This window comes from Gracilinanus agilis, chromosome 6, assembly GCF_016433145.1.
Source record: "Gracilinanus agilis isolate LMUSP501 chromosome 6, AgileGrace, whole genome shotgun sequence".
Classification (NCBI taxonomy): Eukaryota; Metazoa; Chordata; class Mammalia; order Didelphimorphia; family Didelphidae; genus Gracilinanus; species Gracilinanus agilis.
This window is the reverse complement of record NC_058135.1, coordinates 230,702,630-230,714,787: the sequence shown is the minus strand read 5'-3', so window position 1 is coordinate 230,714,787 and position 12,158 is coordinate 230,702,630. Positions and strand designations below refer to the sequence as shown.

The 12,158-nt window shown below is 36.2% G+C and overlaps 1 protein-coding gene across 1 annotated transcript in view; it reads left to right on the top strand.

Annotated features, from left to right (window-relative positions):
* The window catches only part of OVCH2 (ovochymase 2), a 163,984-nt gene that overhangs the window by 90,230 nt on the left and 61,596 nt on the right, over positions 1-12,158 (top strand). Inside the window, exons 16-19 of the mRNA XM_044681804.1 lie at positions 6,032-6,125; positions 8,973-9,104; positions 10,076-10,156; positions 11,560-11,746. Of these exons, the coding sequence (XP_044537739.1) occupies positions 6,032-6,125; positions 8,973-9,104; positions 10,076-10,156; positions 11,560-11,746 (494 nt within the window). The remainder of the gene's footprint in view (positions 1-6,031; positions 6,126-8,972; positions 9,105-10,075; positions 10,157-11,559; positions 11,747-12,158) is intronic.

Sequence of the window (12,158 nt, the reverse complement as noted above, 5' to 3'; positions counted from 1 at the left end):
TGTCCAGTATATTTTGCTGAATAATTAGTCATCTCTCTACCCCAAGCATGGCTATTTCTAAAGTCTGTCTTGGTCCCTCTTCTCTCCTCTCCCCATATATTTCCCACTTTGTTGCATTTGATAATTTCATCTGCACACATGGGTGCAATTATCATCTTTATACAGCTGCCTCCCATATCTCTATAGCTCTCCACTGAACTCCCCTTGTATTTCTTTACTTGGCTGAATATCCTATTGGATTTTCAAGCTCAACATCTTCTCCAAACTTCCCTATTTCTGTTAAGGGCATTATCAACTATTTATTACTCAGTTTCAAAAGCTTAGTCATCCTTGAATGTTTCCTTTTCCTTATTTCCCATAATCAATTACTTGCCAAATTCTGTCAATTTTACATCTATAGCATATGTCGCATCTTTTTTAAACCATTTACCTTAGTGTCATGCTAGTTCAGATTCTCACCTGTTTTCTCCAAGACTATTGTATAGCCTCCTTAATACTCTCCCCTTTTTCTAATTTCTTCCTTCTTCAATTGTTCTACAGATAATCTTCTAAAGAAACATATTTAAATGGGTTACTTTACTGCTCAAAAACTTGCAATGGCTCCTCCTTACTTCTAGGATAAAATAACAACTTTTTGGTCTAGCATTTAAAGCACTCTAGAATATGGCCTTTGTTTACCTTTCCAGTTTTATTTCATGTTATTCTTCTTCATGTGTTGCACATTCTAGTTGAACTTGACTACCAGCTGTTCCCCAAATGAGACTGCCTCTGTAGATTTGTACAAGATGTCTAAAATTCTTGGAGGGAACTTTCTTCTCATATCTGTGTCATAGAATCCTCATCTTAAATTTTGGATTGCAACCCACATTCTCCATATAACCTTCTCTAAACCTCTCATTTGCTAATTTTCTCTTCGTTTTCAAAAGTCCATTGCATTTTACTTATCTTTGTACATGTTATACTATACCTGTTTAAGCCTCTAAAAGTTAGTACCATTTTCTTGTTTAAAAATTTTTTTTATTCCTAGGGTTAAGAATAATGCTTTAAAAATAATAAGACCATAAGAGAAGTTTTTTGAATTGAATTTTGCAAAAGATTCAATGAAGTTTGTTTACATTTCAAAGGAACTTTCTTATGTATATCTAGCATCTTATTTTGGATAGAAAAGTTATCCTCAGGTCATTCCCTCTATTGCCCCCAGGAGAAATATTTTTGGCAAGCCATTCTGCTCCCTATTGAATGGCAACTATCACAAATAGTGATAGTTGGGAGATATGCTGTTTTCTTGAATGTGTATTAATGACCATGTTAAAGATTCTGTAGGGCTCAGCAAATTTACCCATTATCTGCTGACTTGATGTGGAGAGAAGTGATAGAGTGAAGAAGAAATATGGGGAACATCTCATGTGTCGGTAAAATCCTGTATAGGAAGTTCAAATATTTCTGGGCATGGGTAATATTTTCATCTTTTCCTCCAGTTGAGAAATATAGTGTCAAAAGAAAATAACAGACAACTTACATGATATGGATAAAGATTTGAATGGTCTTCTGCTAAGGAAAAGAGAGTATCTTACAGAATACCAGGAACATGGAGAACCAATGAAACAGTTAAACGTGTTTTCATTTGCATTTTGAAGGGGAGAGAGAAAATGATCAGATAAAACTGTAAGGCAAGCTCCTGTGGAAGATAGCAGGTATGGCACCGAAGAAGATCCAGCCTGAAGCCATGGGTGGGATCCTTCTTCCTTTTGTCTGTCTCTTGTTTTTGGTAAGGACTGCTGGAGATCTGCTCTTTTTTAACTGATAAACAAGAACTCTATTAGATATTGACATCAGCTATCTCTAGCCACCCTGCTGGGAAATATTTTGCCAAAGTACACATGTGCTGCGTAGTCATTCTGGAATGCCATGGGTTGTTTTTATCCTGATTGAGGTCTGAGTTGTCTAGTAAGAGAGGCTTGGGAAACAGACATCAGAAAGAGCATAAATTGATAGGGGACTAGGAATTGAGTCCTTTTCCTGGAAACAGGGTCTTAAGAGGGCATTTGGCCTGGCTCTGAACTGGGTCAGGCTGCTCATGGAGGAGGAGTAGAAAGAGGTAGCCAGCCACATGACTTATGCTTCTCTCTGGCATACTTTTTACAGTTTAACAAAGGACAATTGTAAAATTAAGATATGGTCTGTCGAGAATTTCAGTCATTACAAGCCTCAATGCCAAGAAAACTCATGAAGATGATGACATTTTCACTGAGAAAAAGGATAACTTGAACCATAACCCACAATTTGACTTCATAGTTTCTTTTCCTGAATAGAAGATAGAATCCTTGAAAAATATGAAGAGGAGCTCTTTAAGATTAAAGCAAACCTATTCCAATTTTCATTTGAGAATGACCTTCCAGACTGGGGAGAACAAGGGCCTGATGAGGTGAAGATAATGGAACACAAGGAGAAAGAATGAGTTTTCTCTTTATAAGAAGAGATGAATCTCTTAAAACTGGCACAAATCAATATTAACATCATTGGTGGAGGTTAAGGCTAATGAAGGAAGTGATAGGGCTTAGGTCTGCAACACACACACACACACACACACACACACACACACTTTTGCTAATGAAAGATCTATACCTACACACTGCTGCCAATTTGATAACTAAATGTAGAAACTGCTCATAAATTTAAGGCAAAATTTGAGAGGCGAAAATTAGATGGAAGAGAGAAAAGAAAGGACCAGACAAAAAGAGTAGTGCTGATAAATTTGCCCTATAACTAGAAGAGATGATAGCAAGAAAACTGAAAGAAAAATATCAGAAAATAAAGAGATCAAGGACAAACTCAAGAGTAATAAAATGTCACCTTAAATTCTTTTTATATTCTTTCCTTTAATTTTCCTTTTTTATTTCAGTTATTTATTTTTAATGTTTTTTTTAATTTTAAAACACTATTTCATTTTATATTTCCTAATTAAATTAAATTTTAACATTAATTAAAAATTTTTTTGAGTTCCAAATTCTCTCCCTCCCTCCTGTTAGTCCCCTCCTTGAGAAGACAAGCAATTTGACATCAATTATACATATGAAGCAAAGCAAAACATATTTCCATATTAGCATGTTGCAAAAGAAAACCCACAACTCCCCAGAAAAATAAAATAAAATAAAATAAAAACTGTGTTTCCATATATACTCAGAGTTCATCAGTTCTCCTTCTGGAGGTAGATTGCATTTTTCATCATGGGTCCTTTTGCAATTGTCTAAAATCATTGCTTTGATTAGAATACCTAAGTCTTTCACAGATGATCATCATTACAGTATTGCTGTTACTCTGTTCAATGTTCTCCTGGTTCTTCTTACCTCATTTTGCATAAATTCATAAATGTCTTCCCAAGTTTTTTTAATACCATCCTGCTCATCATTTCTTATAGCATGATAATATTCTATCATAATCATATATCACATCTCATTTAGCCATTCCTCAGGTGATGGGCATCCACTTGCTTTCCAATTCTTTGTCATCCAAAAAAAATCTGCTTTAAATATTTTTGTACAAATAAATCATTTCCCTTTTCTTTTATCTCTTTGGGATAAAGACTTAGTGGTATTATTGGGTCAAAGAATATGTACAATAAAATTCCAAATTGTTCTCCAGAATGGTTGGACCAGTTCACAACTCTGCCAATAGTACATTAATGTCCCAATTTTTCCATATCCACTCCAGCATTTGCTATTTTCCCTTTCTGTCATATCAGCTAGTCTGATATCTATGAGGTAGTTTAGAATTCTTTTAATGTTCATTTCTCTAATAGATAGTGATTTAAAGCATATTTATAAAGTCATTTATATAAAGAACTGAATTCTGTCATTCAGGTTTTTTTTTTTCCCTAAGCTTTTACCCTTTTTTTTTTTAGGTGTTTCAGGAATCCCTTTCATGCACTTTCCATTCATGAAAATCCACTGGGATAATTTTTTTTGTCAAAGTGAAAACAGTTATTTCTAGTCCATCTAAAAGAATGAATGAAACATTTGAAAACTGCAAAAAATAAAGAAAGAAGGAAGGAAATGGAGTTAGAGATAAACAATTGAAAGAAAATGTTTTTGAAGTGCAAGCAGAGCTGGAACTCTAAACTTTAAAATGCCTCAGTTCTGCTATTTATTCTCTTTGTGACCCTAGCCAGATCATATCCTCTTTCTAGGTTTCAGTTTTATCCTCTGTAAAAAGAGGATATTGGATTAGGTTATCCCAGAAATGCCTAACTGCTTGAATATATTATGGATCATATTCAAGGGTTTCTCCCTCAATCATTCAGGGCTACAAGACAAAATTATGAAAAATGATTATGTTATGTTAGTGTGGTTTATTTAATAGAGCACTGGCCTAGAATTTAGAAGATCCTAATCTGACTTCCACTTCTGCTATTTCCTAGGTCTGAGACATCAGGTAAGTCACTTCATATCTATGAGTCTGTGTCCTTACATGTAAAAAGAGTGGTTGGAGGAGATCATCCATCAAGTTCCTTCTAGGTGTACTATTTTGAGTTTTTTTTCTGGTCATCCTTATCATATTTAAAAGTTTTTTTTTTTATAATTGCCTGGCGTACTCTTGAGAAATATATTTTTCTTCAGTTTTAAAGTTAGTAACATTGGAAATCCATCTAAAAGTGAAATGATGGTATAGTGTAGAAAGAAGATTACATTTGGAGCCATAAACCTTGGGCTGAAATCTTAGCTTTACTATTTAGGACCTATTTTGAACTAGATGATTTCTTAAGTGTTTTTTTTTTTTCAACTCTCTGAGCCAAAGAGGCATGCATTGATCCAGATTTCCCCAGAGATTAAACTCTAAAATGATTTCTCTTTGAAAATCAGGCACCGATGGGAGTGGGGGTTTATTAAACCATTGCTTCTCTGAACTCAATATTGACTTTAATTAGGGGGAAAAAGTCAATGGAACATTCCATGGAACATCACTGGTAGACACTTTGAGAGTTATTCATAAAGCTTTCTTGGGAAAGGATGACTATTTGTCACATAAGAGTAGGATTTAAGCTCTTTGAAGTTATGGACTATTTTTGGTTTTGCCTTTGCCTATTCTATCCTGTATCGATTAGGGTAGTTTCTTCAAAGAAAATTAGATTTGGGATTGGGAAATCCTGAATTTAAATCCCACTTCCAACTCTTAATCATGTGACTTTGGGCAAGTAATTTAATACCTCTGTGCCTTACTTCAGTTTCCTCATCTGTAAAATGGGGATAAGATAATACCTTCCTCCAATCATTGTAAGAACCAAATGAGATATTTGCAAAGTACTTTCAAAGGGGCAGCTGGGTGACTCAGTGGATTGAGAGTCAGGCCTAGAGATGGGAGGTCCTAGGTTCAAATCCGGCCTCAGACACTTCCCAGTGTGTGACCTTGGGCAAGCCACTTAACCCTCATTGCCTAGTCCTTACCACTCTTCTGCCTTGGAGCCAATACACTGTATTGACTCCAAGATGGAAGGTAAGGGTTTAAAAAAAATAAAATAAAATACTTTCAAAATTGTAAAGTGCTCTATAAAGGCTAGCTATCATCACCACCAATTATTATTATCTAGTAATTCTCTATACCAGTGATGGGCAAACTTTTTAAGAGGGGGCCAAAGGAAAGGAAATGATCATCTGTCAGTCTGTTTCTAAGGCTACTCTTTCAAAGTTTCATTGTATTGTATTTTACTCATTGTATTCGTCAGATTAGGAATAATATCTGTGGCCAGATAGAACATTTCAGTGGGCTGCATCTGGCCTGAGGGCCGTAGTTTGCCAATCATTGCCCTATACCAATGAAATCATAGCACCAGTCCCAATTTTTCCTTTTGCCCTTTACTTAGTACAGTGCTTTGTATATAGTAGATGCTTAATAAATGCTTTTTGGATTGGAATTGTTCCATTTATTAGCTGGTCTTATTTTCAGAGAAGTGATGAAATTCTATCTTTTAGCCTAACATGTATATTAACAAAGTATCATGATATTGACTTTTTATATAATTTTACATTTTTTCCAGCTCGAATTTCAGAACTTTGAGCTAGAAGAGAGTGATGGTTGCCTCTCAGACTCAGTGACAGTATATGATGATGTGGAAGGGAAGATGGAAACAGGTTAGTGCCTCATTTTTATTTTTGATCTCCTTTGTTTCTATTTTTTAGGATGGATGATGGATGATGACCAGGGTTTGCAATTTGCCCAGAATTGAATATTTCTTTTTCATCAATGAGCTTTCTCTGACCACATTTTATAATATTTCCATATTTATCTCCTACTTTTGATGAAAGGTGGATTATTGAGAAGGGGAGTGGGAAGAGTGTGCTCATGAACTGTTTGTACTTATGAAGGAGTCAAATGAGAGCTCCAGTTTTCCTATCTATAAAACAATAATATTAGACTAGTGTCTAATATTCTATTCATACCCAATGTTCTTTTTTTATGACTGTGGATGGTACCACTAGAAGAATACTCTTTCTTTTTTCCACCTTTGTTCCTGCACCACTAATTCTTAAGCATAAAGAAAGACATGCATGGAATAGTGGAAAGTCTTCTAGCAAGCCACTTAACCTCTCTGTCTGAGATTCCTTATTTGTAAAATAGAGATAAAGTTAGCACCTTACTGACAAAGTCATAAGGATTATGAAGACTAGTCAATAACTATTTATTAAAGGTCTAGTGTATGCTAGGTACTGTGCTAAGCACTGGTGACACATGGAAGATAAAACACAATCCCTGATTTTATGTAGTTCACAGTCGTGGGGGGGGGAGACAAAACTCAAATGTATATAAATAAGATAGAATAAATTGGAGATAATCCAGAGAGGGAAGGTATTAGAATGATGAGATAAAATATGTAGAGCACTTTACAAATCTTATTGTGCTTTTCAAATTGAGTGATGATGAAATGGAATGGTTTTGGATGGTATTTGTGTTGGGGATAAGTTCCAAGAGATTATGACTAAGGGGCAGAGCCAAGATGGTAGAGAAGGTACACAGATCCAGCTGATTTCTACTGAATTCCCCTCTAAAAATTATGATATAATATGCCAAAATGAATTCTGGAGTAGCACAATCCACAAAAAGATAGAGTAAAATAATTCTTCAACCCAAAACAACCTAGAAGGCCAGCACGAAATATTTAATGTACCCAGGTGGAAGTGGAGCACAAAGTAGCACTACAACATAGGCCTTACCATAGCCACAGGCCTTGTGGATAGCTGAATCAGCAGCAAAAGCTTCCAGAGTATTCAGCCATAGACTGTAGGGTGGGGGGCAGAAAACTGGTCAGAAGGAGATTAAAAGGGCCCCTTGGTTGACTCTGTGTGCAAGACTCTTGTCACATTGCCCATACAACAGATCCAAGCAGAATTTGTTAAATGGAAAAAAAAGATGTACAAAAACGCATTGAAAAGAGAAGAACTTCTTAAAAGGCAGGACTGGCCATATGTAAAGAGGTACAAAAATTTACTGAGGAAAAGAACTCTAAAAAGCACAACTGGCCAAATGGAAAAGGAGGTATAAAAGCTCACTCAAGAAAAACATGTCTAAAAAATGAGAATTGGGCAAGTGGAAGATAATGACTCCATGAGACATCAAGAAATGATCAAAGTAAAAAAAAAATGAAAAAATAGAAGAAAATATAAAATATCTTATTGGAAAAACAACTGACCTGGAAAAGAAATCCAGGAAAGATAATGTGAGAATTATTAGACTACCTGAAAGCCATGACCAGAAAAAGAGCTTAAACATCATTTTTCAAGAAATTTTTCAATGAAAACTCCCCCTGATATTCTAGAACCTGTGGGCAAAACAGAAATGGAAAGAATGCAATGATCACCTCTTGAAAGAGATCCTAAAAGGATAACTCCCAAGAATGTTATAGCCAAATTCTGAAACTTCAAGTTCAAGGAGAAAATATTACGAGCAGCCAAAAGGAAACAATTCAATGTTGTGAGCCACAGTAAGAATAACAATTGCCTCTAAATTAAAGGATCAAAGGGTCTGAAATCTGATATTCCAGAGGGCAAAGGAACTAGGACTTCAACCAAGAATCACTTACCCAGCAAAATTGAACATTATCTTCAGAGGAAGATGGGTATTCAATGAAATAGAGAACTTTCAAACATTCCTGATAAAAAGACCAGAGCTGCTAGAAAATTTGATTCTGAAATACAAGATTCAAAAGAAGCAAAAAAAGATAAACAGAAAAGAAAAATCAAAAGACATTCAATAGTTTTAAGCTATTTACATACTTATGTGGAAAGATTATTCTTATAATTCCTAAAATCTTTATCATTATTAGGGCAGTTGGAAGGAGTATATATAGATAGAGGGCATGGGTGCGAGTTGAATATGATGGGATGATAATTTAAAAAATAAAATTAAGGCATAAGAAAGAAGAATGCATTCAGAGAAGGGGGAAGGAAAAATAGAATGGAGTGTATTACCTCACATAAAGGAGGCATGAAAGAGCTCTTACAGTGGAGGGGAAGATGGGGGAGGTAGGAAGGGGGAACACCTAATCCTTGCTCTTATTGGAATTAGCTCAATGAGAGAAGGACATACACAATTAATTGGATATAGAAATCTATCTTATCCTACGGGAAAGTAAGAGGGTAAGGGGTTAAGAGAAAAGGAGTTGGGCTGTTAGAAAATAGGGCAGATGATCTCCACAATTTTTTTGTTTTTAACTTCTAATAGATTAAACCACAGTTGACATTGTTGGGGGAAGGGAGAAGGTTAAAATCTATTTAAAAGAACTGATACTAATTATATGTAACTTGAATTTTTACTCTTTCCTTATTGAAGATATCATTGATTATCTGAATTTATTTTTCTAATAATTCCTTTTGAGAAACGTTTCTCTTTTCTTTTTCTTGCTCTTCATGTCTTCTGTCCCTCTCCTTGGTGAGGGGCATATGAACAATGCTGCTGGCTTTCCTGGGCTGGGGTTGGGTTAGCTCGGTACTGTGGCTTTGAAGTTCCTCAACCTGTGCTGAGCTCCTCCAGTGCAATGCTAATCAGCTTCCAAACAGATGAAAGTCGGGGCTTCAGGGGATTCCAGGCCACCATCTCTTTTATCTCTGAAACAGGTAAATAGTAGTGTAATAGTTAAAAGGGTCACCAAATTGTAATAATTAAAAGGTTGCCAAATTGTAATAATTACAATTAAATTATGAGTCTGTTAGTAGCTTTAACAATTTAGTTTAATCAAAGTAGAGATAGTAAAGAGAGGGAAATGTAGGAAGGAGGTAGAGAGTTGCCTAGCCTACCACCCTGGGTGCCATTCCTATGAAACAAAGCTCACCCTCAATGGGGTTCCAATCTCCAGCCATAAATCCATGAGAGTCTCTTCAGCAAAAGTCACCAGTGCCACCATGTCCCTTCAGCTTGAGTCACCAACCCAGGAATGAGTCTGAATGCCTCTTCAGACCTCTGGTCATACTTTTATAAGCCTTTTCTCCATTCACTAGCTCTCCAATGTCACATCTCAGGAACCAATCATAGTTCCTTAATTTGCCTGGCACCACTCAGGGGGGCAGTGTTTATGGGATCAATTTCCTGTCTCATTGGTTTCTACTTCCTTTCACTGTGGGCTGGTCTATCTCTGCACATCCCAATAGTAAAGGACCTCCAGGTCCCTGATTAATTAAATTAAAACAAAGGGAGGGGAAGTCCAAGTCCTTGATTGATTAAATTTTAAAAAAGGGAAATGAATTCCTTTTTCACAGTTGCAAACCCTTGACTGGAGAGCCCACAGTCCCCCAATACTCCAAATACTTAGCTTCCAACTTTCAAGCCCCTTTCAAACCCACTTGCCTCTTTGATTGCTCTGATGCTTAGGCAATGATCCTTCTACCAGGAGTTCCCAGAAAGCCCACACACAATTCAATTCAATTAAATAATTCAACTAAAAAGACTGAAATAGCTTTGGTTCCCTAGTCCTAGCATAGATCTTACTAGTAGTTTTTTTCCTGTGAATCCTAAAACCTTGTTTTATAAGTTCAGGAAAGAAGGCACTCCATTTTCTCTGCATTCTTTTTATTGTTCTTTTTCTGCTCAGATTTAAATCTCTCAGGCACAGAGGATGAACCTGAGCTTCCTTCAGCTAGCCATCACACAGCTACAGATCCAAGGGCTCCAGGTAAGTCATTTGAAAGCCTGTTGAGAACTCTAGTGAAGACACACAAAGAATATCTGGAATAAAACTTAACTGGAATTTTGAATTCTGAGAACTTTGCATTGCCAAAACATAAATATGAATTTCAAATTGTCTTAAGTTCTTGGAATGTAGAGATTTCTTCATCACCACAAGTCTTAAAGTAGAGGGTCCAGATGGGCACTTGTTTGTTATGTTTTGGAAAATTCCTGTTTAGGTTCAGTTTATACCAGGATACTCCTGTAGACCCAGTCAACCCTGAGAGTCTATGTTCCTTGAATTATTGTGTAGTTAAGAGAGCATGTGCTGATCTGAGAGCCAGGACATCATTCTAATGAGTTAGGGCCACTCTGTCACTATATGATCTTGGACAACCATCTCTCCTCCTTGTCTTGCAGTTTCCTCCTCTGTAAAACAAGTTGGTCTAGATGAGCAGTTTTTTTAAAACCCTTATCTTCTATCTTAGAACCAATACTGTATTTTTTCCAAGATAAAGAGTGGTAAGGTATAGGTATTGGGGGTTAAGTGACCAGAGTCACATAGCTAGGAAATGGAGAGCAGGGGTTTTTAATCTGGAGTCTATGAACTTAAAGATTTTTGGTGCAAATTTTGGTATAATTGGTTTTCTATGTAACATGTATTTTATTTTATTCATTTAGAAAAATAATTCTGAGAATGGTTTCCTAGGCTGCCAGAGAGATCCATGATACAAAAACATTAAGAGCTCCTAATCTAGATGATCTTTAAGGTCCTTTTGAGTTGACACATTCTGCAACTCTCATATTTATCTGAAATTAGTGAGGTTGGATGGCAGGAAGAGAAAGGAAAAGGGAAGAGACTAGTTAAATAATTATAGTTCAGGCAAGAGTTGATAAATGCCAGAACTATGGTGGTGGTATTATGAATGACAAGAGACAGGAGGAATATTTGGAAGGAATTTTCCAGAGTAAGGGTTTAATTTTTTTATTTGGTGTGGTGGACTTTATTGGTAGTTTGGTGAAACCTGTGGGCTTCTTTTCAAAATAATGTTTGCTTTAAAATTCAAAATTAAAGGAAATGCTTTCATTTAATTTTTTTTTGCTATTCAAGTTCCTGAGCCCTGATTAAGAACCCCTGATATAGAAGATTCAGGACATGGTAGGCTGAACACAGTGAAAGTGATAGAGGAGAGATGCCTCTGAATTGTGGTGCCTGAGAGTCATTAACTGCTGCCTTATATTGTATTTTCTTGAATATCAAGTTTGTTTTATTCATTTTACTCTAACTTAGAGTACAGGGGCTACCTTGTTCTTCTTTGACTCTAGGTTTTGGAAAGGGACCCCATACATCAGCCCCTCAGTAATTGATAGGCAATCTTGATATCTACCATTTTATTCCTCTCTTCTTAGGTGGCCACTGTGGAGTAGCTTCCAAGCCTCCCAGGTTTCTCTTCAGCAGGATTGTGGGAGGACAGCCAGCAGTAGCCAGGTCTTGGCCCTGGCAAGTTAGCCTGCAGATTGCTGCAGAACATCTTTGTGGGGGGACCATCATTGGGAAGAGTTGGGTGGTCACAGCTGCCCACTGTTTTATTGATAAGTAAGTACAATGGAAAAGTCTGGTGGATTTATGCAGGGCATTCTCTAGCCCTCAGACCTTCAAGTGTAATAATGAAAACAAATGTAATATGTAATAATTAAAATACTACATGTAATGTTTAGAAATTGTTTTTCTTAAATAATATTAGTAAAAAAATGGTTGTGGTTGCTGTTTATAAAATTAACTCTTACAAGGATGATAGTAGCTTTTAACAATTTGATTTAATATGAATATAGTATAAGAAAGAAATAAGGAAGGAAGTAGAAGAATTTTTCCTAGCCTACCATCCTTAAGTCTGATCCATAGAATTTCAGCTTGCTCCCTGACAAGGTTCCAAACTCCAAGTAGAAATCTGATAGTCTCTTCAGAGCAAGAGTCTTACCAGCCACTTAGAGTATCTTCTGTCCAAGCC